General features: G+C 40.5%; 1 protein-coding gene across 3 annotated transcripts in view; it reads left to right on the top strand.

The window, feature by feature from the left end:
- AVL9 (AVL9 cell migration associated) overlaps positions 1–26,035 on the top strand; it is a 52,663-nt gene extending 26,628 nt beyond the window's left edge. For 2 of the 3 annotated variants that reach the window (XM_061586570.1, XM_061586571.1), the window contains 9 exons: positions 4,484–4,522; positions 6,654–6,723; positions 9,946–10,490; positions 12,966–13,100; positions 14,574–14,793; positions 16,784–16,901; positions 18,050–18,103; positions 18,862–18,950; positions 21,380–26,035. In XM_061586570.1, the coding sequence (XP_061442554.1) occupies positions 4,484–4,522; positions 6,654–6,723; positions 9,946–10,490; positions 12,966–13,100; positions 14,574–14,793; positions 16,784–16,901; positions 18,050–18,103; positions 18,862–18,950; positions 21,380–21,474 (1,365 nt within the window). In that variant the 3' untranslated portion in view covers positions 21,475–26,035. The remainder of the gene's footprint in view (positions 1–4,483; positions 4,523–6,653; positions 6,724–9,945; positions 10,491–12,965; positions 13,101–14,573; positions 14,794–16,783; positions 16,902–18,049; positions 18,104–18,861; positions 18,951–21,379) is intronic. The other variant, XM_061586569.1, reaches the window with a different exon arrangement.
- The last annotated feature ends 1,060 nt before the right edge of the window (positions 26,036–27,095 follow it).

The raw sequence follows: 27,095 nt of genomic DNA, 5'->3' as shown, positions 1-27,095 counted from the left end.
ACTTGTTTGGAGTTAATTTGTGAGCTCATAAACCTAATGGGGCAGGACTGTAGCTCAGTGGTAGAACAGCTGCTTTGCATCCAGAAGGTCCCAGGTTCAATCTCCAGCATCCCCAGGTTGGTCTGGGAATGTTCTCTAACTGAAAGCATGGAGAGCTGCTGCCAGTCAGTGTAGACAACACTGAGCTAGATGGATCAATGATATGACTTTGTTTAAGGCAGGTTCCTGTGTTAATTCTTGGTCAGTAAAATGGCTGATCTAGAGGCAGGAGTTTAACTTGCTGTGGATATGGATCCCTTGTAGACCTGGTACACAGTTTGGGGATACTTCTGGACCTGGTTTTGTTCCTGGATATGCAGGTGGCAGCTGTGGCCTGGAGTGGTTTGCTCGGACTGCTGTGCCAACTGTGTCCCTTTCTGGAGAAGGTGGATCTGGCCAAAGTCACACAACCTTAGCTACCTTGAGAATTGGACTACTAGAACACACTCTATGCGGGATTGTCTTTGACGAGTGTTCAGTTGCTTCTCCAGAAAAACTCCAGACCACAGCCAGTGCTTCTGTTTTTATACCAGTTTCACTAGTTTTCAGTCTGCTTCCAGGCTTAATTCAAAGTTGGTTGTTGTTGCCTTTAAAGTTGTAAATTAGGGGCAGACAACCTGTGGCCCTCTGCCTAATTTCATGTGACTTGGGGGAAAGGAGGAAGTTAGGAGAGGAGAAAGGTTGAAAAGAATGAAGTGATGCAAGGAGGAGAGGAGCAAAGCCCTTAGCAGCTGATTAGTTCAGGTGAAAAGAGTGATCTGTAGCAGCCAGCTGGGAGGTGAAAGAAAGAGAGAGAAGGGGGCGGTGAAAAAGGGAGTGAAAGAAATAAGCTTGTCCACTTTGGGCTGTAGCCCCACCCACTGGTGGTTTGATCCCATCCACCACCGACATGCAAAGGAATGCAGCAAAAAGGTTCATCACCCCTTCACTAAATAGTTTGAGTCTAGCACACTTAAAAGACCACCTTCTCCCCTAATTAACTGGGAAAGTCCTCTGTGGTGTGGTTGGTAAGTACACCAGACAGGGACTCCCTGCCTTGGAATGTCTCTTTGATGTAGTTTTGACAGGCTTTTAACCTGATAGGAGTTTGGCAGTGTCTGGCAACCTCACTGTGGGGTTTTTTTTCAACTGTTGCTTCTAGCTGTTTTAACTAGTTTTTGCTAATCACATTTTAAATATTTTTCATCATGCATGTAGCTGTGTTGGCCATTTTTGTTCAACTTTAACACGCTTTTAGTAATTTTTGTTTAATTTGTATGCTGCCCTTCTGGGCGAAGCCTACCCAGAGCAGCTCACAACATCATAAAACAGTACATACATAAAATATAATATCTAGCACATAGCCCTGGCAACAGCATTAATAATCCTTTAAAAACCTAGGCCAGTTAAAACAGTTTGCAAACAACAATGTAAATTATCTCACAACCAACAGAATCCTCTGAGAGAGTAATCTTTAAGATGTGGTAGGAAACAGTATCTGGATGGAAGGGCAGGTCCTGATCTCCCTGAACCCTTATGGGCCATTTTGATGGGTGGGGTCTGAAATCAAATTGCGCAGGCAAAGGCTTGGGGGTTGCTGGCTGCCTGCAATCAGCTGATTGACAACATATTCAAAGCCTGCTTTTTGTTGATGTCTTTACCTGTCCCACACCTGATGCCATATATGAAGTCAGGTGTAGGGCAGGTGGGTATGGTTGAAGAATATAATTAGGCCCGTGGGCTGGAGGTTCTCCATTGGCTACTTTAAGAAAAAGTGGCCCAAAAGAGAAAATTTTGGGATCTGCTTAAACTTTGGCAATGTGGAAGCTGTACACACCTCTGGGGAGGGAATTTCACAATCTGGGGCCCACCAGCCAGATTTTCCTGACAAGCAGGCATGTAGACAGATCTTATTTATTTATTTATTTGATTTGATTTGATTTATATCCCACCCTTTCTCCCAGCAGGAGCCAAGTACTGATATAGGTGGTCCTTCAGGTCCCAAACCATTTAAGGCTTTAAATGTAAAAACCAGCACTTTAAACTGGGCTGAGAAACACACTGGCAACCAGAACAACTGGTACAGAATTGGTGTCAAATGTTCTGATCACCTTGCACCCATTAGCAAACAAAGCAACAGCTTCTGAACCATCTTCAAAGGCAGCCCCATGTTGAGTGTATTATAGTATATATTCTGAACGTGACAAGCACATGGATTACTGAGAAAAAGTCCAATCTCTCTAAGTTGGGATCATAGCTGGCATACCAGCCTTACCTGATAAAAGGCACTCTTAGTCACAGATGTCGCCTGTTCTTCCACAGAAAGTATCAAATTCAAGAGAAGTCCCAAATGACAAACTTGGTCCTTCAAGGGAGAGTGTTCCCATCCAAAACCAGTTGCACACCTTTGTGCAGATCAGCCTGCTTCCTCCTACCTGGTTTGGATTAAATTTCAGCTTGTTTGCCCTCATCCACCTCAGGACTGTCTCCAGACACCTATTCAGGAGTTGCACAGCCTCCCTGAGATTAACAGATAGAAAAAAGAGGTAGTCATTTGCAACTTGGTGACAGTGCAGCCCAAGCCTCTAGATGACTTCTCCCAGCAGTTTCATATAGATGTTAAGCAACATGGGGGACTGAGTAGAACCTTGAGGTGCTCCAAAAGCAGAGGCTGTGGGGTACAAGTGAAATCCCCCAGCACCACATTCTGGGACCAATCCTCCAGAAAGGACACGTGCCAATACAATACCATTGCATTGGTATTCAACCAGATTTAAAAGGATCTTAGAAATCCCTAATGATCTCTAATTATCTGTGCTGCTATTATGAGCTGCCCGATTATACAGCAACAAGAGTGGCTGTATACTATAGCCAGCATGGATTTTTCGCATTATGCAATGTTAAATTAAAAATACCCCTTATGCCATTCTGATGCTTCCCATAAGCTCATTTCAAAACAAAACCTTACAAAACTTATAGTCCTGAACTCAGAAACACTTGCTTAACAACTCTCTACATTTTCATGGTGATACACAAAACAGTCAGAGAGAATCGAGAGTTTAAAGTGTAAAGAGAGAGAGAGAGAGAGAGAGAGCAGATCCCTTTTGGACTTTTTTCTGGTCAGACCAGGGGATGAGGAGGAGAGAAGGGGGATGGGAGCAGGCAGGAGGGAGAGGAGAAGGGCAGGTTTGATCATTTGCATGTTTATTGAGTTCAGTGGGATTTACTCCCATGCAATCATGGCTAGGATAGGTAAAACTGACCATGGAGAGGGAGGCCTGGAGTGGGCAGGGGAGAAGGAAAAAGGAAGAGGAGAGGAGAAGGAACGGAGAGGAGAGGGGAAAGGCAGGTCTGATCATTTGCATGCTTATTGAGTTCAGTGGGATTTACTCCCATGCAATCATGGCTAGAATAGGTAAAACTGACCATGGGGGGATGTGGAGGGGGAGGGGGAAGGAGGGGATTGGAAGTGGACGGATGAGGGGTGAAGGAAAGGGGAGGGAAGGGGCAAGAGTGAAGGAGGGAGGAGGAGGGGAGGACATGTTTGAAAATTTGCATGCTTTTTGAGTTCAATGGGATTTACTCCTTTGCAATCATGCTTACGATAGGTGAAGCTGACCTGAGGGAGGGGAGGAAGAGGGCTGGAAGGGGAGTGGGGGAGGGGAGGGGAGGAGATTGGGTGGGTGGGCACTGGGCAGAGGGGAAGCCTCTTTCCTTTCCAAAAGGAAAACATTGTGAACAGTATCATTCTTTTTCAGGATTTCCCCCACCTTTTTATTCTACAACAGGCACCTCCCACCCAAATTTAAACCAAAGCTGTCCCTGGCCACATCCACGCCAGACCTTTATTTCACTTTAGACGGTCATGGCTTCTCTCCAAGAATCCTGGGAAGTGTAGTTAGTGAAGGGTGCTTAGAGTTGCTAGGAGATGCCCTGTTCCCTCACAGAGCTTCAATCAGAGCAGCTGACTGTTAAACCACTCTGGCCACTGGAGCTCTGTCAGGGGAATAAGAGTCCACTCTCAGCACCCTTCACAAACTACACTTCCCAGGATTCTTTGGGGGAAGCCATGACTGTAAAGTGAAATAAAGGTCTGGCGTGGGAGTGGCCCCCTGATTAGGCAAGCCCAGCAGCTGTGAGTCTGGCTTTTTGAACACTGAGAATTGGTTCTTACTGAGCATGCCGACCCTATCACTGAGTTCAAGCCAAAATATCTTAAATTAAGATATTTAAACTACAGAAGGTGAAGGGCAGTAATTTTGCCTGTTACTGAATATATTTTAGCTGCTTTGAACATTTTAATAGAAAAGCCAAATTATAAATATAAGGAAATAAATAAAATCATGTCTATAATTGCTCAGATATTTATTGTGCATTTATGAGGTGTCAAATGGAAATACTATAACAAAATATTAGTGTATGTACGTATTGCTGGTGTTTAAGATTGTATCTCTTTATTTTGAAGGTCTTAATTCTGTTTAAGCTGATTCTTCTAGAGAAAAAGGTGAGATCCTTCTCCCAAAGTTGGTAGAAGGAACTGAAATGGGCTTGCTTAATGACATTGTTCAATGGAATACAGATTAAAAACCTCTTTGGAGAGATGTTGTGATGCACAGTCCCACACATGTAGTTAGCTAGTATGGAGATATGCCCATTCTGGTTGCCTGCTTTTTGATGTTTCTGTCAGCAGTAGTTGCTTTGGCAAAGGTAAGCAGATTTTGCTAAAGGAGTGGTGTAACTATATCTAGACTAATACGCAAGTCTACACAGACAGCTATAGAACCCCCATGCAAGGCTTTTGGTCAGAAAACATGAAATGTATTGACAGTACAGAGAGAGCCTAGAGCAGAAAAGGTAAAACTGCACAGATAGGAAAGAGAAAGAAGTACATACAAAATAAGTAAATATCTGAGTGTGATCAGTTGAAGTAAGGTCAGTTTATACTCTAAAGTTTACTGTAGCAACTGATAACTTTAAGATCTGAAACTTGCTGTCTTTTGATTTAGATCTGGAGTTAGCAACATTTTAAGGCCAGTGGGCACATTTGGAATCTTGATAAAGTACTATAAGAGCCAGTTAGAAAACGCTGATGTGGGGGCATGGCTTAACACAAAATGGTTGCTGTGGGGTGTGACATAATACAAAATGGCTGCCACACCTAAAGGAGCAGAAAAAGACAAGACCACAAAATGGTTCAGCCATGCCTCCCATCAGCCTCCTGCCCAGTCTGTGGAAAAAGGCACCTACATCAGCTAACATTGTGCTCATTCACAGAGAAAAGATCTTTGCACTTTAGTTTAGTTTAGTTTAGTTTAATTTCATTTATAAACCGCCCATAACCAACGGCTCCCTGGGCGGTGTACAACATAAGATAATACAATAAATCAACAAAAATAATGAAATATAAAAAATACAGATACATAATAACAATAATGTAATATTAAGATCACTAAACCATTAAAACATTAAAATACTTTAACATGAATTAAAATGCCTGGGAGAATAGAAAGGTTTTAGCCTGGCGCCGAAAGGATAACAATGTAGGCGCCAGGCGTACCTCCTCGGGGAGACTATTCCACAATTCGGGGGCCACCACCACTTCTCTTCTGTTCCTACCGGAGGGGTAGATAAATATCCAGCCCTGACCTCAAATGAAATGTGGGCAGGCTTAACGGTGTGTGTTCACTGTAAGAGAGGCCAAGTCAGCATAAACAGCAATTGAGCAGAAAGAGCAAATATCTTGTGCATTGTGGATTTTTGAGGGGATATTTACTGAGACCATTCATGGGCACCATCGAAGGTTATGATGGATATACTGGTGCCTGAGAATGCCACGTTAGTGACCCCTGGTTTATATTGATACAGTAATCACATTTATTTAAAAATGAATAGTGGAAGGATTAAGTACTACATGTTGTTATAGCTATAGCAAGACAGAGAAAAGTTTATTAAGCTGAACTTTTTACATGTCATAAAACATAAAACTGAGAGTTGGCTCAGATTTGCCCATCCAATTCTAATGCACTGAAATTTGTGTACTGTTTCCTTGAGCCTATGAGAGGGAAATATGAGAACCACCTGACTCCCTGCATTCCATCTCGATCACTGAGATCTTCTGATGGGGCATTCTTAGTAGTTCCTCACACTGCTGAGGTTTGGCTGTCCTCCCCCAGGGACCGAGCCTTTAGTGTGGCAGGCCTTGTCCTGTGGAACTCTCTACCAATAGAGGTTTGGGAGGAACCCTCCCGTCTTTCTTTCAGGCATCTCCTGAAAACTGAACTTTTTTAACAGGCCTTTTAATATAAATTTTCTTTTCCATCCAGTGCAGTACTTATGGATGCTTTTATTATTGTTTTTAATGATGTTTTTATTGGTTTTTAATTCTATCATGTTTTTGTATGTTGTAATGCTGCCTTGATACACTTTTATGAAAAGTGTGGCTTATAAATGTTTTAGTTGATTAAATAAATAAATAAATAAATAATGAACACTTCATCAGATTATGGAGGAGAGAGCAGGGCTGATGAGGGGTGTGGCATGGGGTAACATAGGGGGAATCTCGAGGGCCAGATAGACAGTCTTGGAGGGCCACATTGGCTCTAGAAGTTAACATTTCTCTCCCCCCCCCCTTTCAGGTTCTGTTTTATATATCTCCAGTGAATCGGCTGGTGGGAGCGCTAATGACCGTCTTATCACTCTTTCCTGGTAAGTGACACCGTCTATTTTTTATTGCTATTAAAGTTTTACTGACTTTTTCAAAGCATTTGCAATAATAACAGACAAACTTTACAAGACATCCCACCCATTACTCTTAACAACCAACATTCAGTGAATTAAAATAATTGACTTTCATGAACAAACACATATGCGGGGCGGGAGTCTTGTAGTTAATGGAGTGCATTGTCACAAGATGTTACAATGGCCACAAGATGGTTTTAAAAAGGGATGCCAAATTATTGGGGGACGGGGGCTAACTGTCCATATTTCCATGTGCATAAATTTATATCCCACCCTTCCTCCTAGAAGGAACCTAGGGCAGCAGACAACAAATAAGTCCCCACTTAGCTATGGAGCTCACTGGGTGACCTTGAGCCAGTCACTGTCTCTCAACCTAAGCTACCTCACAGGGTTGTTGTGAGGATAATGGGAGGGGAGAACCATGTACACCACTTTGATGTCCTTGGAGGAAAGGTAGGATATCAATGTAATAAATAAAGTGATAAAATAGTAAAAAAACCTTAAAAGTTTTTAAAATAATTCCAATACTGTTGATGCAGATTGGGAAAGGTTCTCTACTTTAAAAGGCTTCTTGGAAGAGGAAGGTCTTCAGTAGGCACCATAAAGATAACAGAGATGGTGGCTGTTCAATATTTAAGGGGAAGTAATTATAAAGGCTAAGTGCCACAGCACTGAAGGTCCGCTCCCTATGTTGTACGGAGCGGTCTTCCTGATAAGATGGCATCTGCAGAGTGCAGTGATCAACTGGGTGTATAAGAGGTGAGGATATCTTTCGGGAATCCTGGTCCCAAGCTGTATAGGGCTTTATACACCAAAACCAGCACCTTGAACTCAGCCTGATAGCTAGTGGGCAGCAAGTCAATGAGATGAATCATTGGTATGATCCAGAAGGGCTCTTTTTATCATCTTAAACTTCTGCTCCATTAGTCTGTGAGTAGCACAGAACTGTGTTTAATCTCAGCTTCCTTTCAGAAATACATGTGAACTATAGAAAACTGCCCAATACTGAGCCAAACCATTGTTCATCTACGTCAGTATCGCTGACATTGACTGACAGAAGCTCTCTAAGGTTTGAGTCAGGAGCCTTATTCAGCCTCACCAGGAGATACTAGGGGTTGAATGTGGGACCTTTGGCATGCAGAGCTGGTGCTCTGCCACTGAGCTACAGTGCACGCACATACCATGGCAAGAACAACCTAGTGGCTACAACTAATTTCCCACACAGACATAAAATACATAATATCTGGAATACAGCATAACTTGCCTTTTCTGTGGTGTCAGGATAACAGCTTCTGCATTTGAGACTGGGTGAATGTCCCTCCTTTTTTGGACTTTGGGAAGTAATTAGACCTGGCTGTTGGCTATGTACTATCTCCGGTGATGGAAGAAGTGCACCTCTGAACACTAATCGCTGAGAGTCACAAGTGGGGAGAGTGCAGTTGTGCTCCTGCTTGAGGGCTTCCCATAGCCATCTGGTTGGCCACTATGAAAACAATGCAGGACTAGGTGAGCCTTCGGTCTGATCCAGCAGGGCTCCTCTTATATTTTTATGATAAGTTTATTTTGAACAGAATGGAGCATTTGAGTTGGCTGCTACAAATGTACTCCCGTGTTTAGTACAACATGGGCCATCTGCTATTGCATTTTAAAAACACTCTAATGTGCCTAGCATTAGCATTTGTGTAAGCTGATAGTTGTCCATGTTATATGAATAAGTGTTTTCGGATGGGCAGTAGCTTTCTATGTCAGTAACACTGCAGATGTCTAGCACTATGCTGCCACTGGTTATCTGCAGCGATGTTCCTTGTCTAAAGCTTCTAGGGATAAATTTTAGAAAAGCAAGCTGGGGAACATATTATGTCCTGGGTGATCAAGCTAGGATGGCTAGTTTATACAGAGGGATTAGTGATATACTGGAGTAGTATGTGACAGGCACTATCCAAAAATGGAATCTTATGTGATGGGCACTTGTGCAGCCAGCATCCATACAACAACAGGTAAGAGCGTTGTGCTTTCTTAGCCTCATTATATCACTTTCCCATCTACGTAGTAAGTGCTGTCATTGCTGGGAACCAGTGATCTAGAAATAATGTCAGTGTTTTTAAGATAAGCAGAAGAGTGGGGGTTATGCCACTGCTATTTGGTTGTCATTTCCCTGTTGGGAACCAGCATCATGGCTATGTTTTGGACATCACACTAAATTATGGTTTATTTATTTATTATTTGATTTGTATCCCGCCCTTCCTCCCAGCAGGAGCCCAGGGCAGCAAATAGAAGCACTAAAAACACTTTAAAACAACATAAAAACAGACCTTAAAATACATTAAAGCAAAACGTTAAAAACATTTTTTTAAAAAACACTTTAAAAACATCTTTAAAAAAGGGTTTAAAATATTATTAAAAAAACATATTAGCAAGCAATTCTAACACAGACGCAGACTTAAGTCTCAACTTAAAAGGCTTGTTAAAAAAGGAAAGTCTTCAAAAGTCGCCAGAAAGATAGCAGAGATGGTGCCTGCCTAATATTCAAGGTGAGGGAATTCCACAGGGTAGGTGCTGCCACACTAAATGTCCATTTCCTATATTGTGCAGAACGAACCTCCTGATCAGATGGTATCTGCAGGAGGCCCTCACCTGCAGAGCACAGTGATCGACTGGGTATATAAGGGGTGAGACGGTCATTCAGGTATCCTGGTTCCGAGCTGTATAGGGCTTTGTACACCAAAACTAGAACCTTGAACTTGGCCCGGTAGCAAATGGGCAGCCAGTGCAATTCTTTCAGCAGCTGGGTGACATGTTGGCGATACCCTGCCCCAATGAGCAGTCTCGCCGTTTACTGAAATATGAATGAGCCTAGCTTCCTCTTGGGTTCATACACTACTCCCTCCCCTCTCATTCTGCTGTTTAGCCAGAAGGAGAAGTTTGGAAGATTTTGTTTGTTCATTCTTGCTAAACCATGGTATGATGTTTGGATGCAGCCTTTATCGTGAAAGATCACAAATATAGTATAGCAAGTATAAGGAACTGTAGTTCAAGATATAAATATACTCTCCATGGGAAAACCATCATTGTTTAGGCAAAGGAGATCCTTCAGATATGGAGTTTTCTTTTTTTAAAGTATGCAATATATTATGTGTTATGCTAAACTCATTTTCCATGATGCTATTATTAGATTTTTATGATTTCTAGGTATGATAGAGCATGGTCTTACTGACTGTTCACAGTACCGGCCAAGAAAGAGCATATCGGAGGATATTGGCCAGCAAGAAGTTCCACCTCCTTCAGATTATTATGTTTCTTTGTCTGCTGTGGCACTTTCAAATGCAAACATAGGAACAGATAAGGAAGGCCAAAAGTTGTCAGGAGACCAAGGTACTCAGAAAGTAGATGTGCCTTTATTCCAGAGTGAGGACAATCTCAATAGAACACAGGTCTCCAAGGACAGTGGGCAGCATTTGAAACCTCCTTCACGCACTTCTCCAGAGTCATCTGAAAGTGACTGGGAAACTTTAGATCCTAATGTCCTAGAGGATCCCAATTTGAAAGAAGGAGAAAGTGAAATTACTGCAGTAGCAGCGCAGACTGAAGTCCTTCCAAAGGAATCTGCAGTCTCTGAAAGTATTCCAATTACTGTGCAGCCTCAACCTAACACAGGGCATGCAGTGTTTGTTCCTGGGCTTATATCTGGTTTGGAAGAGGACCAGTATGGCATGCCACTAGCTATCTTCACTAAGGTAATTTGGCATGTTTGGGCAATTGGAAAGTTTTGTATTATATTTTATCTTGCTGTGAAGTTGTGTTTTTATCCTGTTACTGGGTAAGCTGCCTTGGGAGAGTGCCACTCGTAAAGGCAGCCTGTAAATATTTCAAAATAAATAATTCCTTTAGTAAGCAGCCGACAACAAAGGTAAGGAGCCATTTTACATAAGGTTTCATTTTTGGCCATTGAATAACATGGTTCATGTTGTAGAGTTGTAGAGAAATGAATGAGGTATTGGATCAAAGCTTCACAATTTGAGTGGAAAACAGTAGTTCTGCCAACTTATTCTGGTGGGGGAAATACAAAAATGTGAAAGAAAAAAGAAAGTTGTAGCTTTCCTTGTCCTGGTAATGTAAGATGGGTGGCTGTGCTGACAGGGCCGATGATGTTAAGCTTTTGGCAACCTTTTTGGACAACTTTATTTAGGAGGTCCTCTTAACTGCCAGAGGAAGCAAAGGGAGGGCTCCAAATAAACGAAGAGAACACCCCAGAGTCCCCGCGCCATCACTAGGCACTGGGGTATGCTCACTCATAGCCCAGCTAGGTAAGATGTAGTGAACACTGCCTCTGATCTGGCCAAAACCATAGCTCAGTGGTAGAACAGCTGTTTTGCATGCAGAAGGCCCCAGATTCAGTCCCTGGCATCTCCAGGTAGGAATGTCTCCTGTCTGAAACCCAGGAGAGCCACTGCCAGTCAGTGTACACACTACTGAGCTGGATGGACCACTGGTATGATTTGCTATAAGGCAGCTTCCTATGTTTCTATTCCATAATAAGAGTCTGAAAAGGGCAGTGCTGGACAATAGTCACTGTGTGTTGAGAAGTGAAGAGACCTCAGGAATATCTGGATCTTGCTGTTGGCTACTATGGCCATTGGACACTAATAAATTGTATCATGAATAACTGTAACACTAGTGGATCTTGCAGGGCAGGAATGTCAAGCGGTATGTTGATACTTTAGGCCAAGGGTAGCCAATTTGGACCAGCTCCCATCAGCCCCTGACAGTGGTTAGGGATAAGGGGAGCCGTAGTCCACACCTGAAGGGCACTGTGTTGCTTATCCCTGCTTTAACCAGTCAGGACTAGTCAACATTACAGGTTTTATATTATTGGGGGGGGGTTGTCTCATTTCCAGACTGAATGATACAGTGCCCACGTTCATGCTTTTCTCCTTTCTCCTATGTGCCTTTAGTCTTTCAAGTAAACAGCACAATTTTTATAACAGCTGGAAGTAGGCTGGAGTTACTGATTCTATTTATAATTTACAATGATTATGCCTTCAATAGCATCCTTTAAAATTAGGGTATAAGCTACATAAAAGTTCTTTGTTCAGACTTCTTAAAAATAGTAAACTTTCCTGGAAAATACTGGCATAATTGATGGCAGAAGAAAACTCTGTAAAGTACAGGAAGTATAGCCGTGTGCTCTGTGATCTTAATTTTGTGAAACTCTTAACTAGAAAACCTGATACCAGCTTCTTTTAGAGTGAGTTTATACATTCAGTTGTTCTGTGGTAATATTGTACCATAAGTTTGATTTCCTGTAATTATTTTACAGTTCCTCATTTTATAAATGTTTTCCCCTCTTCCACCACTATGACGGTGACTGTGAGGGAGTTCTCAGCAGCTTTGTTTTCTATATTAAGATCTCAATATTCCGATGGGGCGGGAGGGGGTATTTTTAAAAGAGATCATAAAGCAGGGACTGACTAGTGGCAGTTCTCAGTAAAATTTTATAATAAAAACCCTATTATTATTATTGTTACTATTATTATTCAGCAAGCCTCACTCATACAACACTTGCCGGCATTGCAAGTCAGTATCTCTGTACATTCTGTCCTTGTGTTGATTGCTAAGACTCTGCAGGCCACAGTAACTAGGCTTGTAGTCAGATCAATCTGTTTTAATTGTCCTTCCTCTGAAAACTGTAGAATGAAGGCAGCAACTGGATGTATTTAAAGCGAAGAGCAGCAAGATGTTGGCTTGACACTACAAGAACAAGTTTTGTGTTTGTAGATTCCCTCCCTTCCCTTCCCCTTGCACGCTCTTGGTTTTCTCTCACTTCCAGATTAACCCAGATCAAACTCTGCAAACTGCAGTTTGTCCACTTTAGATGTAACAAGAGGCTGCTCCTAAATAGGAAATGAGAGAATCGGCACAGGGCTCATTCATATAGTTTGGGATTGCATCTGAAGCACCCAGTGATTCTGTAGCCTGCTTAGGTTTCACACTAGTCTGTTGCAGTAATATTTCAATTCAGCAGAGCAATATTTCACCGTAGTAATGTTAACACAATTCTAAATGAAGAGGAAGTAGCCGTTAATGTTGTAATGATAATTTCTATTATTTTCTGTTGTTCATTAGAACTTCAAAGTATATGAAAGTATCTGTTCCCCCTCCTCAGTCTTTTTCTTTGCTCACATTGATTTCCTCCCTTCTCTCTCTTTCAGGGATACCTTTGCTTGCCATACATGGCACTGCAACAACACCATCTCCTGTCTGATATAACCATTCGTGGTTTTGTGGCAGGAGCCACCAATATCCTTTTCCGTCAGCAGAGGCATCTAAGTGATGCTATTGTAGAGGTATGAATCTTTTTTCCTTTATAACACAGATGGGTAACTTAATTTCAGCTTTTTTAAAAAATTGAGATTTTGGCAAAATGTCCCATTTTTATAAATATGGAGCAGACATACGGCCATAAGGACATCAGAAGAGCCTGCTGGATCAAATGAGTGGCCCATCTAATCCAGGATCCTGTTCTCACAGTGGCCAACCAGATGCCCATGAGAAGCCGGCAAGCAGGACCTGAGTGCAAGAGCACTCTCCATCCCCATGCCTGCGGTTTCCAGCAGCATACTGCCTCTGATGATGGAGGCAGAACACAGCTATCATAGCTAGTAGCCTTTGATTACATTATCCTCCATGAATTTGTCTAAAAAGGTAAAGGTGTCCCCGCACTTATAGTGCGAGTCGTTTCCGACTCTTAGGGTGACATCTTGCAACGTTTACAAGGCAGACTGTATATACAGGGTGGGATTGCCAGTTCCTTCCCTGGCCTTTCTTTACCCCCCAGCATATGCCGGGTACTCATTTTACCGACCACGGATGGATGGAAGGCTGAGTGGACCCTGACCCCTTTTACCGGAGATTCGACTTCCTCCTTCCGTTGGAATCGAACTCCGGCCGTGAGCAGAGCTTTGGCTGCGTTACTGCCGCTTACCACTCTGCGCCATCTTTTAAAGCCATCCAAGTTGGTGGCCATCACTGCCACCTCTGGGAGCAAGTTCCACAGCTTAACTATGCGCTATGTGAAGAAGTACTTTCTTTTATCTTGTCCTGAACCTTCCAGCACTGAGCTTCATTGGATATTCGTACAATTGCTTAACTATCGGATATAGCTGACCCAAAGGGAAATTCTTCCTATCACTGAGTCTTACTTTGACTCATAATGGTAGGCAGCAAGCAGGCTTAAAAAATTATTTACAAGACTACATCAGGGCACTGTTCAAATACCCAGAGTAAAACTAAGGATTCTTTCCACTCTCAAACAACTGCTCCTGAAAAGTCTGCCTTGAGGTCCAGTCTACACATTGCACTCACACATGGTGGAAGGTTATTTCAAGCATCTCTTTGTGACACACAGAGTGGCTCACCTTGTAGAATAACCCCATTGCTTGAAAAACCTCTGTGGTGACATGCATAGCTGAAAGGGATCAAAAGAGACTCCAGGCAGCTCTGACCCCAAAATAGGGCCCATACCAGGGATCTACTCTGCTCCATACCACAGTTTATCTCAAGGAGAAAGTTGTTTGTTTATTGCAGAGACTGGAGATTATTGATTAGTGACTGAGTTATAACATTCACATGCTTAACTGATAAGTTGTCTTTGCCACTTGCACTAGAGTCAGGATGATTTACATCTCCAAATGTCAGAGTACTGCATTTAAACTGTAGCTTATGGTTCAACGGAAATGAATAGCTCCTGTTAAGAATACAGCTCAAGTTGTTTTGCTTTTTCTCTGGACAGTTTTTTCACTTGGGATTATTCTCAACAGATTGAGGAAGCTCTGGTTCAAGTCCATGATCCAGAGCTCAGGAAGGTTCTGAATCCCACAACAGCTGACTTGAGATTTGCAGACTTCTTGGTGAAGCATGTGACTGACAACAGGGATGATGTATTCCTAGATGGCACTGGCTGGGAAGGAGGAGATGAGTGGATCCGGGCCCAGTTTGGCTCATATCTCCATGCACTGCTTGCTGCTACTTTGCAACCAGGTTAGCTCTGTTGTCATTGTTTTTATATATAATTTTATTTAAAGTTTTTTTTAAAAAAAATCATGAGGAAATACTTAACAGCCAACTAGAAGGAATGCAAAGAAATATATGGAGCAGGGTCTGGTTAGTAACTGGGTGGGAGGAGTTCTGATGCTGTGTTAAAAAGGAGGGGCTACTTGTAACCCTCCCCAACAAACTGCACCATATTTATTTATTTATTTATTTATTTATTGGATTTATTAGTTTCCCATCTGGCTGGTTATCCAGCCACTCTGGGCGACGTACAAAATAGACATACAAATACAATAGACATTAAAAATCTGAAAAAAATGATTATAGCCATGTAGTACTTAGGAAGCCAGAGTTGCTACTGGGATATATACTCTGTTGTTCAGTTTGCTATCTAAGAAGCCAGATATCTGTGGAAGAGCTTGTTTATCTTGAAAATCACTTCTTTGTTTATGAAGATGTATTCTTACATGCATGGCTAGGGACATGTGGGTAGAGTGAACAGGGCTTCCGGTGGGTGCTGGGGGCGGGGGAAGAAGGTGCTTCAGTGTCCAGTACAGGCTGCATCACAGCTTCTCACACAGCATAGTCTCCAGCCCTTTTCCTTCACCTCTTTGCCTTGCTATTTGCCATCTGAGGCCTAGGGATGAATTTCTCGAAGGGGTTGTTCAGTTTCCTTCTTGAATGGTAGGGAGAAAAAAATGTTATTTGCTAATGGATGGGGCTAAATATACTATCTCTAAGGTTTCTGTGTTTGAAGCCCAATGGATTAGACAGAATTTCCCTGTACAACATGGAGTCTAGCATGCCGGGGACCACTTACATTAAAATGTACTTCAATACTGTTTGCATTTTTGTGATAATTTTTAGCAAACAAATTTGACTGACTGGCATGCAAATCCTTACCAAAGCATTATCTAAATGCCTTTGATAAAACATAGCCACTGTGAGTGTTTAAAGGACTCCATGTACATTATCTTGTTGTAAACCTTACAAAGAAGGGGGTGAAGCTAAAAGAGAAGAGTTTGCTGCTGAATTTGTAGCAGAGGCAGGATTCATACCAGAGAAGGATGCAGAATTGAGATTTCTGTGAGGTAGAATTGTGAGGTGTGTGACACACAGTGGCAATCTGTCCTGTTTAAAGGACTGTGTGATGAGATGAAGTGTTTTATACTAGATGCATGGAAAGAAACTGTCCCGTATCTCCAAGTCCAGTTCTTATCTCAGTTCTATCTCTCTTCAAGCTATTTTCTTGTATCTTCGTTACATATTTTGCTTGGTTTTAAAGTGTGCAGCTACTTTCCATTGCTTTTATAAATTAAGCCTTTTGCTTCCAGTTATGTTTGATATTTTGACAGTAGAAGCTCTTGCTTTGTAATGGCAAGATTTCTGTTGGTTCAAGGATGTGAATCTTAAAAGGCATTTATGGTGTTTGGGAGAATGGGATTGAGTAGCTTTTACGTTTGGGGGAAAATGTTTTTAATAGTCAGCTCGATCCAGACTTAATGGAGAAGGGAAGATTTGCTTATTACTCCCAAGTCCACATTCCTATCCTGTGTGTTAACCCAGGTGCCGGTTTACATATGAGGGTCATATTTTTCTTCAGTCTGGTGACACCATGCCATTGAAAAACTGCTGTGGAGGGGCAGCTTTCCAGTGTCTCGGTATGGTGTACGTATAATCAGGGATGACTCCAGTCCTTGCAGACCTGTATGCATGGTGATACACAACAAATCTAAGAAGAAAAATAACAAAGATTACGGACTTTTGTACATGGAAATCCAGTCTGTCAACCAGGACCATCCCTTGCTATTTATTTGTAACTCTCTTTAGTTATCTGCATATCCGTTAGTCCTGTGTTACATTTATTACTATGTGAAAGGTATACTTTCTATTATAAAAAGTGTACACGCTTGCATGCATACAACACAGCATGTGCAGTAGTGAAGCTACTTTGGTTTTTACCTGTTCTATTCATCAGACAGTGAAAAAGTATTGTCAGACTTCGGAACAACCTTTGTAGCAGCCTGGAAGAATACACACAATTATAGAGTATGGAACAGCAACAAACACCCAGCTCTTGCAGAGGTAAATCCTAGGTAAGAAAATGTAGTTGAACAAATTGTACAGAACAAGTAGAGAGCTTGTACTTATTAAGAATAACAAATATTAGTCTACTCAGAACATTTTTATCAGTACTAAACCCCAACTACAACTACACCACACACACTGGATATGTAGCATAATTATGTCCAGTAACAAAACACTGGGGGGGAAACCCTGGTTATGTAAGGAGGCCACTTTTTCTTGAGATAGCTGCAAGTGCTATCTTGAGCATCTGTGACTTGTGTCTGTCACTTAATTTCTAGGAAGCACAGGCGGGAATTCAAAGTCTTCTAGCAATATCAGACCTAGATATTACATACTTTTATTTCTGGAAATCACCTTTCCTCCATGTCTCTCTCAGTGCCTGTGCTTCGGATGCTCAGTGATCTGCACTTGGCTTTCAGCCCAGATTGGTCCTATTTCTAAAGCTCTGAAAGTGTGTTCATCAACACACTTCAAACAAGTAGTGCTTCCAAATTAATGTGGGCAAGCCCTAAGAGCATGATGCATCTGTGTTCTTGATATTTCTTTGACAGTTATATCTGAATATATTTCGGGGAAGTGTCTTGTGTACCCAGCATAATTTCATAGGCTTTCTGCCAAGAAGTTGCTGTATTCTGTATTCCTGCGCTGTCCAGCCTATAAGCGTTTAATATTTTGTTTGGAAGTGCAGAGACACTTGGCTCCTGATTGTGGCCACTGTATATAATTACTCCATGAAGTCACAAGTATGAGAGAAGGCTCAAGGACGCTGGAAGTGACTGCAGTGTAACCCTACATAAGTTACCAGCTGAATAGTCACAAGTCTAACCCAACTCCAGAACAGGAGGAGAAGAGGGAATAAAGGGGAGTGGGGAAGACAGCTAAGAAGGAAGGTGCTCCAAGGTTTATAGCTCAGGGAAGAAATTCAGAGATAGATCAATGCCAGATCTTTTGTTCGCTGTACAGTGGAGCCTCTGAAATTCATCCCTACCCCAAATGCAAACTTACCAGAACACTAGTAAAAATGTGCTAATGTTTTCAGTCTGTTCAGAGAGAATTGACTTATTGGCTCTGTTTTTGTTGTTACAACTGACAAAACATTTTAAATTTTCATCCTGTTTTCTCTCCTTTCTTCCACTGTCTCCCAAACACTTTTCAGTCACCCATTCCAGGGCCAATACTCTGTTTCAGACGTAAAATTAAGATTATCACAGTAAGTACTGTACTGAATATGCTTTAAATGCTACTTTGTAAATTGTTGAGCAGTTTTAATTTCAGTTGGGGTTTGCTGTTCTGGGATGTAACAATGGTTGAAATGTAGACAGTAACTGAGAGATTGACTTTATGGCTGGTTCAGTTCACACATAACAATACACCATAGTTTTAAAGTAAGCTATGGTTTAATGCTAACAAGCATCATGTGGGTGCACGCTGCCCACTTGGCTGTTCTCCTGCACATGCTGCCCTTGGAGGAAACAAACAACAGTGTAGACTTGACTTTCTGTGAAAAGCAGCACTCATGGTTTGCTTCTCTCCAAACCATGTGCCACGCATGGTTTATATGAGGGAAACAAACCATGTGCAGCAGGTGTGGGGAAGGAACAAAGTGGGGACTTCTGAGCTGCATGCTGCTTTGCACTAAACCATAGTCTATTTTTAAAACTATGGTTTAACAGTAGGTGCAAACCAGCTCTATATCCATTTCTACTATTATGAAAACTTCAGGATTTTTTGAGAGTTAGTGACCACAGATCTATGTTTGATGCCTGTCACTTAAATCCACTTGCCTAAATAAAGGTATTGGCCTACTATCTATTCTGATTCCTTCTTTTTTTAGGGCCGACATAACTACCTTTGCTTTTTAAAAAATACAGTTGTGGATTTGAATATGCTTACTTCATACTATCAAATTTACATACTTGGAAACAGTAAGAGTCAGTTGTATGATGCTATCATTTTTCTCTTGTTCAGTTCTGTCCAGAATAGCGAGCGGGGCAAGAAGATTGGAAATGCCATGGTTACAACCAGCCGGAATGTTGTACAGACAGGAAGAGCTGTAGGTAAGAAGCTTCATAATTGGAAACGGGTATGTGCTGACAGCTGTATGCTGCAACAGCTTTAACTTCCATACCCTCTTTCAAGTGTGTTAGAGTCTGTGTAAAGCTCTACAGACTGCACACAAACATTGCCACCTTCAGTGATAAATGGATAGCTGAAGGCAGCTGAGCCACTATATATATTGAGGAAGAAAGCAGGAAGCTTCAGGGGAAACACTATTTCAGTCAACTACTGCAGTGAAGAGAAAGTGCCAGCTCAGTATGTCCACCCTCAGTTCCACAGACAATTATGGGTATTACATAATTATTGGCCAGCTGGACACAGAGATGGCAGGGCTTTGTGTTTTTTTAGTGCAAGTATTTTATTTGGACAAAACCTCTCCTCCTTCCCTTCTTAGGCTCCACTGCAGTAGCTTGACATGTGATTTGTGCAGTCTGAGTAGCTTTAATGACTTCACAACTACAGAGTGAACTTTCCCTATAGCTTTGCCATAGACTGAACCAACTTTAGAAACATTGTTTTGTAGTTGTTATGTGCCTTCAAGTCGATTATGACTTATGGCAACCCTATGAATCAGTGACTTCCGATCTGTCATGAACTACCCTGTTCAGATCATGTAAGTTCAGGTCTGTGGCTTCCTTTATGGAATCAATCCATCTCTTGTTTAGGATATGTTCTGCATATAAACAAATAAGGTGATAAAACACACCCGTCTCACACTCTCTCTGGTTGGGAACCAATCAGTTTCTCCATATTCTGTCCTTACAGTAGCCTCTTGTTCAGAGTACAGGTTTGTCAAAATTTGGACAGATTCATTCTCAGTAGCTTGTAGCAACTCTGTTGGTATGCCATCTGTTCCTGGTAATTTGTTTCTTCCAAGTATTTTAAGAGCAGCTTTCACCTCACATTCTAAAATTTCTGGTTCTTCATCATACAGTTCCTCCATGAATGAAGCTGTCATCCTTGCATCTCAGTTCTTTAGTGTATTGCTTCCATCTTTTATTTCATCTCAATCATTCAGTGTGTTCCCTTGTCAATTATTCAACATCCCTACTCTTGTTTTAAATTTCCCTTTAATTTCCCTAACCTTGTGGAATAGGGCTCGTTCTACCCTTTTTGTTGTCCTCTTCTATTTCGATTCAGTAAGTATTGTAATAGTTCTCTTTGTCCCTACATACTAGTCCAGCCTTTCCCAACTAGTGGGCCACCAGATGTTGTTGGACCACAATTCCCATCTTTCCTGACCATTGGCAATGGTGGCTGAGGCTGATGGGAGTTGTGGTCCAACAACATCTGGTGGCCCACTAGTTGGGAAAGGCTGGACTAGTCGCTGTATTGTTGCATTTAGGGTTCTAGCCGTGTGTCTATCTCCTTTTGCTTTTGCTTTCTTTCTCTCTTTAACCATTTAAGAGTTTCTTCAGTCATCCATTGAGGTCTTTCTCTCTTTTTAACTAGAGGTATTGTCTTCTTGCATTCTTCCCTCATAATGTCTCTGACTTCACTCCATAGTTCTTCTGGTTCTCTGTCAACTAAGTAAGCTTCAAACCTGTTCCTTATTTGATCTTTATATTCTTCTGGGATGTTATTTAAATTGTATTTTGGCATTATGATTGCTTTGTTGTTCTTCTTTAGCTTTACTCTGATTTTCGATGTTACCAGTTCATGATCTGTACCGCAGTCTGCTCTTGGTCTTGTTTTTGCAGAAAGTATGGAACTTCTCCATCTTCTGCTACCAATTATATAATCAATTTGATTCCTATATTGACCATTTGGTGATGTCCATGTGTACAGTCTTCTTTTTGGTTGCTCAAAAAATGTGTTTGCAAGAAACAAACTTATTGGCTTCTCAATAAGTCTTTCTCCTGCTTCATTTCTATCACCTAAGCCCCATTTCCCCACAATTCCTAGTTATCTGTTCCCTACTTTTGCATTCCAGTCCCCCATGATTATTGGCACATCTTGTTTTGGTGTGTGATCAATTTCTTCCTGTACTTCTGCGTAAAATCTCTCCAATTCCTCTTCTTCTGTGTTTGCTGTTGGAGCATAGTCTTGGATGGTTATGTTAATAGGTTTCCCATTTAATCTTTGATATCACTTGCTCAGATCTTGCTTTATAGCTCCTAATTGCTTTTGCTACACCATTTCTCACTGTTAAAGCAACCTATTTCTTCTTAATTTCTCATTTAGACATTGTAGATAGTGCAATACAGACAGCCAAATTAAAAGGCTCTCTGTTAACATTTAAAGTGAAAGATGACCTTTTTATATAAAGATGTAAATGCCCTTATATTGCAATCATGTATATACTTTCCAAGTCCTATTAATCTTAGGGTGAATTACTTCAAAGTAAACATGTATAGGATCATGCTGTTAAGAAAAGAGAAATTATCTGCCTTTGCCTAATCTTTTCCTCTTTTATTATAAAATACAGGTCAGTCAGTTGGAGGTGCTTTTACGAGTGCAAAATCAGCCATGTCCTCATGGCTTTCTACTTTCACCCAGTCAACACAAAGCCTTGGGGAGTAACTGTTCTGCAGCAGACCAAACCCTTGCATTTATCATGATAAAGAAACAAGAATTCAAGCAGCACAAGGATGAAGAATGGCCTTTAAAGCTGCATCACAGGAAGTTGTAGTTTGCATTAATGCCTCTTTGTTTTTAAATCTGAGCCTTTGTAACAATAGTAGTAAACAAGCCTTGTAGGACAGGCTTTATTTTTCAATGCGTGCTGTTCTTTGAATGGTGGTACTGATTTATGTAAATGTTGCTGTCTAGACTTTTTTAAAAAAAAATGAGGGTGAGGCTTACTCATACTTCAGTTTTCAACAGAAAACTAATCTGTGAAGCAAACACTTCAAGACACTTTTTTCTATCCTTCCATCCTAGATGCAGAAGTTAGTTCATTTCATTTCAGTGGAAGACACTTGTGCTGAGGAATCCAGCCTAATATTGTAACTCTTGTTGCCTGTGGGTGGTCTGAAGTTAAACAAGTGCAATTTAAATTAGAATTGAGTGGCCAGTTTAACCCTTAAAATACCCAAATGAAAGCTTATCTGAACAGCTGCTGACAGTTTTGCACCAACTTATTTTATCTTTTAGAAATCTAGCTGCTTATATTCTGGGTTTTTTAAAGTTTATTTTTAAAGGTCATTAATAAAGCGGAAATATGAGAATAGTCTAAATGCTTTAATGCACAGCTTCATATTTTTGTTAGTTCTTTGGAACAGTCCTCTGGGAAACCTCGTAGCGGAACAATTGTAGTTCAGTAACTACCATTTCCTTGATATCATGTTGTGCATGTGAACTTAGTTTTTCTTCATAGGGATATTGCTTGATTTCATGTTCCAAGTAGACTTCCCAGTGGCTGTTATAACTTTCACCAGTGAATACCTATAACCAAATACCTACCTCTGTGGCACAGTTAGGCTCCAAATGCAAGAGTCAGAAGTGCATTTTTTGTTCCTAGTTACTGTAGATTTTTCTTCTTTAATGTGTAGGTTAGCAGAGGTTTGAGAAATGAATGTAATAACATATTACTTGGCTTTCTGCCAGTGGTGGTTTTACGTATTGCAGTATCAGTAACTACTGCTCTTTGTAGTACAGGCAGCAGGATGTGGCAGCATAACTGCACTGTTTGCAACGTGAATGATTTACCAAAAGAAAACAGAATTGCAGGGCTCCCCCCGCCTTTAGGTCTTAGTATGTTTGCTTACAGCTCCCCCCACCCCAATTTTCTTCTTGGTTTTCCTATCCAAACCTTAAAAAAGTATATGAGGGCTGTATAAATTCAGACTGTGACTGCTATACGTAGACCACTTACTTGATCTCCTTCTGGCAACTGCATATCAATTAATGATGAAACATTCTGCCCCAGTACAGTTGTCACAACATACCCCAACCAGAGTTCTTGCATTCTGCCCAGATCTCTGAGATGGACATGGTTATACTACAAGGATTTTCATATAAGCAGTTCCAGTTACGTCGTACAACCTTACTGTACAAATTATCACAGGAGAGAAAGGAAGCATATACACCATTTTGTGTGGCTAATTCAGTATCTACTTTGTTCTGTACATATATTATGAAAATAAGTGGCCAATTGTAGTGTACTACAAGTACATGTGCAATTTTCACATACCTACATAAGTTTTAATAGGTACTGAGCAGGTGAGCGATGATGAAATGGCAGATGCGCTGATGTAACCTTTAGATATAGCACTGTTTAAAAGAAGTTAGCTTCTACTTTCAATCTTACTCCGATATCTGAAATAGTATATAGCCAGCATCTTGTATTCCTCAAATAAACAAACATTGAATGTGTTTTCTTCTACAAGTGTTCTCTTCTCAAAGGAACAAGCCCATAAATTAGGGTTATAGTACTCTAACCACGTATGTTGACTGTGCTCATAAAGAAACACTTCATAGTGAGGTCCTGCCATGGAGATGTCCTTTTATTGAAACTACAGAACTAAACATGCCATGACAGTTATTGGACTGGAGGCAGGCTGAAGCAAAGCTTATAAACCACCTGTTTTTTTCTTCAGAATTCCTTGTAATTGTAATACCCAATTGTTGGTTTTCATCTTCCCTTAAAAGCATGCACAATTCAAGAGACATCTTATTCGCAAACTATCATGAAAGGCCAACAACATTCTTAAGTATAAGATGGGGTGAAAAACTGTTAAAATGTGTTAACTGTACAACAGTTTAAAGTAGCCACCATCTTGCAATGAACATTCAAGTTATCATTTATAATTATACTACAGGAAATCTGGCAGTATTTAATTATACAAGTCAAGTCACATAGGAATTGTGCAGCCTATTGAAAACTAGTACTGTGTACACAATAGTAGTTACAGGAGGTAGTCTATTATACACTGAATAAATTGGCATAGGCACATACTGTTTTATAAATGTGTGGAGTGTTAACAAAACATTCTTCCCTCCACCACAAATATATCTGAGTAAGTTACGTCTAACAGTGTGATCTTAAGACTTGCTCCACACACAAGTAAATGTTCAGAACGAAACACTGGTGTGCCAAGTCACTGCTATATACTATAATGCTTTATTGCTATTGAAAGGGTATTATCCTGGTGTTTGAACTTTTCCACACAAGTGTTTAGGATCAGGCTGGTAACTTGGTATTTTGTAAGGCTGTTTTATGGGCTGGTGTTTCCTACTACAAACTTATATATTTGCATCATGCACAACAGAGAAACTAATTTATTTTTTTAAACTGTTCAAGTATTTGAAAATGTACAGTACAAAATCGGCTAGAAATACCTCTCCCATTTATAAACAAGTAAGCAATTTCAATGCCTCTAACAAATTTGAGGAAATAATCATCCAAGGTTGGTTTTCAGATGTACAACTGAAATCAGTTGCCTAATCATGTGTTATTTAAGGGAAATGAGACACAGATTTATTTCCATCTGATTTTTGCTGTTACCAGCCTATTCAAAGAAGAAGGCTGGTAAATTTTAGATATTGTTTCATCTATTGTCAATGTGCAAAGAATAGGCTATGTTCAAAGATTATTAATGCTTCTGCTGTATCTTTTGTTCTGAAGAAAATAAAGATGGTTCTGCTTGAATGTATAGACAGGTTAACTTGAATATGTACAATTACTGTCCAGGATGACATGGATTTAAGCACTGTTCTATATAAAAAAAATCAGGTTCAGGCCTCCTAAGATAGTCCTAGAACTAGACAGCTGAAAGGGGGGGGCAGTTTCATCTGGAGGGAGTAAATTTCACATATGCCATTTGATTCGGCATCACTAGAACATTAATGTTTGGTATACTTTTTAAATTTTGGTAGCTTTAGGTTTGTGTGACATTACAAATATGACAGATGCTAAACTGAAAAATTAGAAAGCATTTGTTTTATTTTCCTTGTGCATGTTCTGACATAGTTTTCAAATAGGAACTTTAATAGCCTAAGGGCATGTAGAAAATATATTACAATAGCTAATGTATAGAAAGAGGACAACAAAACTGCAGAAGAGCCCTATTCCAAAAGATTATAGAGAAATTAAAGGGAAATTTAAATGAAGAGTAGGGATGTTGAATAATCAACAGGGGAACACGTGACGGATATGAAATAAAAGGAAGATGATGCAAGGATGACAGATTCATTCACGGAGGAACCGTATGATGAACCAGAAATTTTAGAAAGTGAGGTAAAAGCTGCTCTTAAAATACTTGAAAGAAACAAATCACAAGGAATAGATGGCATACCAACAAATATGGATAACTAAACAATGGTCAATAGACTGGAAGCGTTCAATATACCAATTCCAAAGAAAGGGGATCCCAGAGAATGCAGTAATTATCGAACTATTGCTTTAATATCCCATGCAAGTAATGTTCAAGATTCTACAACAAAGGCTCTTACCATATATGGAGTGAGAAATGCCAGATGTCCAAGTTGGATTTAGAAAATGAAGCGATACCAGAGACCATATTGCAAACATACGTTGGATAATGGAACGGACCAAGGAATTTCAGAAGGAAGTCACCCTGTGCTTTATAGATTATAGCAAAGCCTTTGATTGTGTAGATGATGAAAAACTATGGAATGCTTTAAAAGAAATGGGGGTGCCACAGCATCTGATTGTCCTGATGTGCAACCTATACTCTGAACAAGAGGCTACTGTACGGACAGAATATGGAGAAACCAATTGGATCCCCAATGGAAAGGGTGTGAGACGGGTGTATTTTATCACCCTATTTGTTTAATCTATATGCAGAACATATACGGAAAGCAGGATTGGACCAAGATGGAGATGTGAAAATTGGAGGGAGAAATATCAATAATTTAAGATATGCAGACAATACCATACTACTAGCAGAAACCAGTAATGATTTGAAAGAAATGCTGTTGAAAGTTAAAGAGGAAAGCACAAAAGCAGGACTACAGCTGAGTGTCAAGTAAACTAATAACAGAAGAGTTATGTAAGTTTAAAGTTGACAATGAGGACATTGCACTTGTCAAGGATTATCAATATCTTGGCATAGTCATTAACCAAAATGGGAACAATAGTCAAGAGATTAGAAGGAGGCTAGGACTGGGGAGGGCAGCTATGAAAGAATTAGAAAAAGTTCTCAAATGCAAAGTTGTATCACTGACCACTGAAGTCAGGATCATTCAAACTATGGTATTCCCAATCTCTATGTATGAAAATAAAAGGATACCTGAAAAACCGTGTTATCTCTTATATACCAAGTCGATCACTGTGCTCTGCAGGTGAGGGCCTCCTGCAGATCAGGGCTGTGGAGTCAGAGTCGTGGAGTCGGAAGCAATTTTGAGTGGAGTCAGAGTCGGTAGAAATGTACTGACTCCGATTCCAACTCCGACTCCTTCATAAATGGCAAATGTAATAACAAATTTACTGTAGTAAAATGGTAGCACACGGCATTTCATCACCACCACGTGAATCCAGAGCTTGGAAAAGTTATTTTTGAACTACAACTCCCATCAGCCCCAGGGATTGAGCTCGTGGGAGTTGTAGTTCAAAAAAGTAACTTTTCCAAGCTCTGGATTCATGTGATGAAATGCCTTGTGCTACCATTTTACTACAGTAAATTTGTTATTACTAGTTAATATACATTTGCCATTTATGAAGGAGCCGTACAGTAGAAAAATAGAGGAGTCTGAGTCAAAGGTCTGGCGTATTGATCCACAGCCCTGCTACAGATACCATCATATCAGGAAGTCCATTCTGCACAACATAGGAAACAGACTTTTAGTGTTGTGGCACCTACCTTTTCCAATTCCCTACCCTTAAACATTAGACAGGTACCATCTCTGTTATCTTTTTGGTACTTACTGAAGACTTTCCTCTTTCAACAAGTCTTGTAAGCTGAGATCTTATCCCAGTCTGCATCTGTGTTGGAATTGCTTTAAACCTTTTTTTAAAGATGTTTTTAAAGCTTTTTTAAAAATGTTTTTTAAAGATGTCTTGTTTTAATATATTTTAAAGTCTGTTTTTATGATGTTTTAAAGTGTTTTTAGTGTTTTTGTTTGCCGCTCTAGGCTCCTACTGGGAAGAAGTGTGGGATATAAATCAAATTATAAATAAATAAAAATTGGACAGTGAAAAAAGTGGGTAAGAAAAAATCAACTCACTACAAATGCAGTGT

The sequence above is a fragment of the Rhineura floridana genome, chromosome 10 (assembly GCF_030035675.1).
Source record: "Rhineura floridana isolate rRhiFlo1 chromosome 10, rRhiFlo1.hap2, whole genome shotgun sequence".
Classification (NCBI taxonomy): domain Eukaryota; kingdom Metazoa; phylum Chordata; class Lepidosauria; order Squamata; family Rhineuridae; genus Rhineura; species Rhineura floridana.
The sequence above is the reverse complement of the archived record's forward strand: the minus strand, read 5'-3'. Positions and strand labels throughout refer to the sequence as shown.